Source organism: Varroa destructor, unplaced genomic scaffold (genome assembly GCF_002443255.2).
Source record: "Varroa destructor unplaced genomic scaffold, Vdes_3.0 BEIS01000001.1, whole genome shotgun sequence".
In the NCBI taxonomy this organism is placed as follows: domain Eukaryota; kingdom Metazoa; phylum Arthropoda; class Arachnida; order Mesostigmata; family Varroidae; genus Varroa; species Varroa destructor.
In genome coordinates, this window is record NW_019211454.1 from 66,128,918 (window position 1) to 66,135,811 (window position 6,894).

The 6,894-nt window shown below is 42.2% G+C and overlaps 1 protein-coding gene across 17 annotated transcripts in view; it reads right to left on the bottom strand.

Moving 5' to 3' along the window:
* Positions 1-5,756, bottom strand: part of LOC111252268 (uncharacterized) — a 28,893-nt gene extending 23,137 nt beyond the window's left edge. For 6 of the 17 annotated variants that reach the window (XM_086976702.1, XM_086976706.1, XM_086976701.1 and 3 more), the window contains exons 1-4: positions 5,583-5,756; positions 1,735-1,798; positions 1,123-1,188; positions 521-688 (exon numbers count right to left, since the gene is read on the bottom strand). In XM_086976702.1, coding sequence (XP_086832828.1) covers positions 604-688; positions 1,123-1,188; positions 1,735-1,798; positions 5,583-5,676 — 309 coding nt within the window. In that variant the 5' untranslated portion in view covers positions 5,677-5,756 and the 3' untranslated portion in view covers positions 521-603. Of the gene's footprint in view, positions 1-10; positions 693-1,122; positions 1,189-1,734; positions 1,799-2,439; positions 2,607-4,732; positions 4,857-5,582 lie in introns of those variants that run through there. The other 11 variants (XM_086976710.1, XM_086976709.1, XR_015318513.1 and 8 more) reach the window with 11 other exon arrangements.
* Between the last annotated feature and the right edge of the window lie 1,138 nt (positions 5,757-6,894).

Here is a 6,894-nt window from a genome sequence, read left to right on the forward strand (position 1 = left end):
ATATCCTTAAGTACATAATCAATTAGTTCGATAATACGTTTTGATTAATTTGATCTAGTCCTATGGGCGCCACGGTGATCCAACCTATAATAAATACCTTAACAAAACAAACATACCTGTCACGATGGTTATGTCGTCATTTATGAAAGTAGACTGTTACCGAAATAATTTCTGCTAACAGCAGTCTTACTATTACCATAGTAAACACCTCGATAGACAGTGTCGTTCACTAGAAATTTGCTTTCATACAAAATTTCTCAATTCTATCGTAATTAGGGTAGTGCTTCCTCATAGTTTCATCATTTAGTTAGCACCATACAAATATGATCATTACAGAGTAGAGTGTGGCCGGCCACGTTCGAGGCTAAGCTTGTTTCCTAGTGCCACGTACAAGGTTTCAGTTGATTCGTCTCGCACCTGCTGGATATCGGCGTATTCTTTCCTTAGAAGGCTCTATAGATAGCATAATTAACTCTGCAGTTACCTTTGCTCATGTGGCAACGATCATGTAGTGTCTTACCGTTAACTATCGACTTTCATACGCTGAAGGGCCAAGGAAGGCTGCCCCATCTAGATGATGCACAGAAGCTGTACCTTTTAACCTCAAGTGGGCCTTGATAAGCCCTGTTGGGAGACGAGGATCCGTAAGACGTACCAAAAACTTCCACCACCAAATCCGTTTAGTCGTCTACCTTTGGGGGGGGGGAGGGTGTAGGAACGAAAATATAATTGATTCGTTTTCAAAAACATGAAGATTTCCTTTAACATCTATACGTTTTTTCTCGTGCTTGATAGATACAAATTCAAACCTTAACCAATCTGTTCTACTTGATAGGCCTTTTAGACATCTGCTTTACATGGTATAGTTAAAAAGTATAGGTATTATTATGACATGGGATGCTAAATTTAATGGGATGGCTTGAATTCAACAAGACATTTGTTGCGCAGCTGGAAGCAGGGTAAAAGCTGATGAATGCATACGGAAGTACCGGGAAAGCTCATTGAAGGTGTCGAAATACGTCAGGTTAGCTTGAAACACGTTGTCTAGCTCGTATGTGTTACATGACTGTCAAAAAGGCCACTCCCAGAGTGTCCTGCATATATACAGTAGCTATTACGTACATGATCGGTAATTTAGGATGAGACAGACGGTGTAACGAGCTGATGACGTTGAGTGATCCGTTACGCCTAAGGGAGTAGATAATAACAGAGGATGTTATCAAGATGCACTCGAATAACAGCAACAGTATGGCATTCATAAATATAAATATGATCCTAAATGCAAGTTTAAAGTGTGGGAACAACTTTTACTTCAAGGTAAAACGCGAGTGCCGCATCTAAATCATTTGAATTGGCTAATATATTTCTTCTTAAAGTTTATATAACTTAGCTTTTGTTTCACAAGCATGCAAGGTATAGCTCTCACTGTGTCCACACTCCCCTACAATAGACTAATCAATGATGCAAACAACTAAATTTACGTTATATCTTTATATATATATATATATATACTATATAATCTTATAACCGTAGAGTGTTGGAGCATTTCACTTAGTATCAAAAGACAGCACAATCCCTCAAGTTACTTCAAATATTGCTTCTATTCAGGTAATATGAAATCGCAAAGTTAGTGATTATAGGTTAATGCTAAACAATAGCTGTTGTTGGGTTTTTTAGGTAATCACAGAGGAGCTCTTTGATCCCGAAGTGAAACTCAAATGTTTAAGAACGTACCTATGAAAAATGTTCTTATGTTGCAGATGGCGGTCTTGATGAGCACACAATGAGCGAACACGTGCTAAAAAAACATCGTTGCGTCTCAGTTTCGTTTGAACTATCACACAAGTTTATCATGTTCAATTAGAAGGGCTACCGCTAGACTGTATAGCCACTCACATGAACTGACCGGATGATATTAGATCTTACTTTAAAATAGCTATTTTACAGCCCAAGATTTGTGACTTTATGTCTGAACGGGCTGTGTAACACGGCCTGACACCAGCCCTCGGTTGTAGTCGGGGAAACTTTAATATGCCTCTTCCACCCCAAGCGGTCCGAGTGTTTTAAGAACTGAATTATCTAGCTGGCAACGTTACTTAAGGCTATCGCTACACAGGCTATTCTTCGTGTCCTGCAGAGGCGACAACAAAAACCTTGACATTCATACATCTGGGTAGGTTACGCAGAAGGATCATATGGTTTAATTTACGGTTATTTATTGTTGTATAGATTTCTATTTTTCTATAAAACTATAGCCTAGTTAAGGATTTGCAACTTGCACAATTTAAAAAGTTTACGATCCATCCGTTACTATTCAACGAGTACTACCACACAACCAATTTATGCAGGGAAGACAGACCGTTGTTAGTAACGATACGATCAATCAGCAATATATTACTTTCTCTATTGCGGCCTATTATTATCTCAGAAAAAAGGTACCGTTAAGTATAGATGGGCTTCCAAAAAAGCGATGAAAAGTAACCTTGACCTCGTGAGTTGTCTTTCCATAAGACCTTCCTAAGTTGTGATCTTTATTTAAGCATCTCCTAGACGAGCCACAAGCGGACCGCAACAGCTGGCAAGCAACAATTACAGAACAGGATTAGCTGTAAAGTTACAAGGAAATTAGTCGAAGTTTGAAAAAAGTGAACACCAAAAGCAGCCAAGACGCGTCCTTTTCAAGAATGACGCCTTATACATTAAGTCGGCATTTTTATTTTCTTTTTGAAGAATCGTGCAGAATGATTGAAAAATCTGTGTAGTGTGCCTAGAACAGTACTTCAGTTCATTATCTAATAGATTTAGTTCATACCGCAGCTTTATAGCTTTAGAAGCTGGACTAGTTATACCTCAAAGGTAAATTTCTTTTTATTTAGTGGCTGAGGTTAGTAAATTGTGTTGTAACCCATGACCTATGCTCACACTTTCATCCTTGGTGCTGTAAGACATACAGGCGTTCCTTTTCGATTACAGTTAGCTATTCACAAACAGATTCTACCCTTGCAGCCGTTCGTTGCGGTCTTGTCGCAGTGAGTACAGGAAGCGAACGAATTTTTTGTAGGGAAGAATAGGGATGGCGGAGGTGACAAAAAAAGTAATTTTTGTTTTTTTTTCTTATCGTCGTTTTTCTGACTATCTTTTTGGATGCGCCTGGGTGTACGAAAAGGGGTTGGAGTTACGAAATGAATCTTTTCGTTTCCGGCAGCTCTTTGCCATCCTCGCTAGTCTTATCTTCGCCGTTTGCTGGTTGTTTCATTGCTATTTTGGGTAACTGTAACAGCAGGAGGCTTTTCTTCGACCTTCGTCGTGCGCGTTTCATCGTTGCGACGACTGCTCCTTAGCGATAGCACCATTGCGACAATTCGCGATTGGTTGGCACTGCCCTGGGCAGCGCTTCTGTTATCTCTCGCCCGTGGTTGGAAAATATAGCCCGATTCAGGCCCATCCCTACCCCCTCGCTGCGTCTCTTGCGTTTACAAAATGTGCCTCATTATAATAACACGCGTATGCGTTCTATCAGTCTGGTTAGTCAGCATATCTTGCTCTCCATGCTTGGCACATCTTGCCTATAGCACATGTAATTGTAGCAAGTCTATATCTGTGACGAAAGTCAATTTTTCACCAGGTTATGTTAGCGATCTTGTCGCATCTAGCTTTGCTCGGGGGTCACGATCTAGCGTATCCGGCTATTTGAAGTCATATCACTAAGGTAATAAAGCGTGTCCTGCAATAAAATCGATGAGTCTATACGTTGGGCACATTCTAAAATACGTTAACGCAACGTTTTAATCTGAATACTTAATTTAAATTGTTATTTTAACTTCGTGCTCGGTTTATGACGCGCTGCGAAAAGCTATCGAGCATTTAGATTTCGTATCAACAAACAAAGAAGTATAATCAATCGTAGGCTTACAGCATAGGCCTTCTTATATACAGACGCATGTTTATAGCGTTCGACGATCTTGGCACGAAACCGAAGGGTAGCCACCATAGATAACGACTCATAGATTATCTGTTCGCGTCATAATACTTTCAGCATGCACTTTAGATAAAAACTGAGTTAGGTATCACAGTTTAGCTGAACCGTTTCTTCGAGCAATCAATTAGCGTATACTGAACCCTCGTGCGCTAATTGACTCGTTGATTTATCGAAAACAGACGTATGTGAACAGTGAAGAACGTTTATCTAGAAACAGACGTACTAGAAGCGCATGATTCAGCACGGTAAAGAGCCGGGCGCCAGTGTAGCGTAGTATAAACACTGAGTGGGGTAAAATTGGTTGGTATTATGATAAATACTCTTTCAAGCGACATTACCGCTTAAATCATTTAAGCATCACAATTAAGGAACATTTGATTAATAAAAAATAACAGGTCAAAGAAGGTGCCGCCTCACGTAACTGATACACTAATAGCAATCAACGATTGATAATACGGTAACACATGAACAGGACAGGTTCAAGCGGCGGTAACAGTTCGCGTGGCTATAATTGCCAACAAAAATCCAACTCGATAGGCAACACATAGGACCTTAATTCGATTATTTATAGACCCAGACTACAGAATGCTATTACTCAGGCAAGTAGGCCGTAACAAACGCCACGTTACGTAAACGATTTCGCATTCTATTGCAATAATGCTACTAGTACAAATTCATTTGCAATTAAATGGTCCCTCGATGTGTGCGACAAGAAAACTTTTTCAATCATTTTCTATTTTCGAATGAACTCACCGCATACAACACTTCGACATGGCTTTCATCCTATTTCGTTTGCATCTGATTTGAATTGGGCCCGCCGCAGACGTCTTTGTAGCAACGCCTCTCCGTCAGAAAGCCGCTAAGATTTCCTTCGAACCTTTTGGAAAATGAGGAAAGCCCCTTTTAATCGACTGCTACTGCAGCGAACACAGCGGTAATATCCAGGGGCCAAAAAGTCATGCACGCGCTCGAACGTAAGGCTATTTCATTCGAAACACAACACGAAGCCGGAAGCAGGCTTCACCGGTTGTCACCATTCATTTTCAAGGTAGCTCTATTCGTGTGGTTCTTGGGGAACGCAACAATGAACATTGAACGCTGAGGTAATCGTCGTTACTCGGCCATTACTGCGACATGCCTCGCGTAATGTCAACGTTCAGTACATTGGAGCTGCATCGACCACCGCATGATACGAGACCAGGTCGAAATAGGATTTTCTTCCAGGACAAATTGTATATGATATCTGTTTACATAGTACACGGGCTACTAGAGAAAAAGTTTAAGTTTACAGTAATTACATGGCTTCAATCGGCTGACACACACGGCCAGCAATGGGAATCGTAAGCGCGTTATTCGGCTACAGAATCCTTTTGGGAGCTTTGTAGCAGATGTGAATCGTATATAAGAAGTTACGCAGCTTTCTATATATAGCTAAAAAAATATTCTCTTACGTTTTTCAGCCAAATTTGAATTCACCGATTACCTATCAAAAATATAGTATATAATATATATATAGGTAAAACAAATCCTGCATAGGCTGACATGTCTATGGCGAGCATGTCCGCTACCGAAAACCAAATACAACAAAAGGAGAGATATTTACTCTTGTGCATGAGTGGTGTCGCTTTAGAGTATACACAGGAGCTAGTGATTCCGCCAGCTGACATTGTTATGACGTTTTTTTTCTGGTTGTCCATCTAGGTCACGCTTAACATGTCGGAGAGTACAGCGGGCAAATGTTTCCCTGCGAAAGACTATTAAGCCACATTCGACATTGCCCTTGCCTCTTACTCGTCGCCGCTGTAGCCTGTTCTCTTATTCACGCAGAATAATGCATTGTAATAGCTAGTAGATAGTAACAGCGACAGCGGCGACTCTAGTAATAACGGCACTAACTGTGACTACGTTGTTACTGCAGCAACAACTCTAACAATCACGATCGTTTTTCTTGTCCCTTGGCCTTGCTTTTTGCCTCCTTTAGCCGCATCTTGTTTAATCATGCTGGTGCTGGAGGTGACGCGTCTCTCCTCGTAGTGCTGCGCTTGTCCTAATGTGCACCCCTGAACCCCTTGCTTTCTCCCTCTCTGCGTCTGCTGTTTATTCTTAGCTTGTGCACCGCGTTGACTAGAGCAACAGCGGAGGCTACGGATCGGATAGTGGCTGTCGGCTTTTCTAGCACCGGTTAAGGCTGTGTAGTGGTATCAGCAACAGTGCAGCCATTGGCCATCAACTGGCGCACATGTATAATATATATATATATAAACGAGAGGCTAACAGCAGGTCTCAAGCCCATTCGAAGCGAAACAAATGGGCCCAGCCTACCCAACAGTGCTGACTAGCTGATGCTGTGAGTGCAACACTGTGGAGACAAGTTCTACCCACTCGCGCCTAGCCCTCACCCGTTCGATCCTGGTCAACGCAGTGCAATACGGAAAAGACAGCATCCGGCCCGCCTCTCAATGCCGGGGACCGAGTTCCTTCCCTCTGAAGCCGCGCAGTTCTCCCAGTGAGCACCGTTGGCTACGTCGGCAGAGTCGCAATAGTGGAAATTACCTTTCAGATCAACGAACCTGGCCCCATTCATTCCCTGCTTGGTAACACTGGTACCACCGGCTGCAGCAGCAGTTAAAAGTCTGACCTTACTTCTATTACTCTCAGCAAAAGCGACGCTGGTAGCAGCATCAGCGTAAACAGCTCTAGTTCGGTTTTTTCCCTCGTTATCTTTAAAGGACTGCAGGAAGATGTCGCCGCCGCCACGCCGTCCACTCAAAAAGGTTTTTTGTTAACGCCGCTCGAAAGAGGCTGGGCAAGATTGTCCGGCAAAGACCGGGCGTTCGGTACCGCTAAGATGTTCGTGGAATCTGAAAGCAGGACACGAAGCCGTAGTAACACTGAGTAGTGGTAATAGCAGAGGA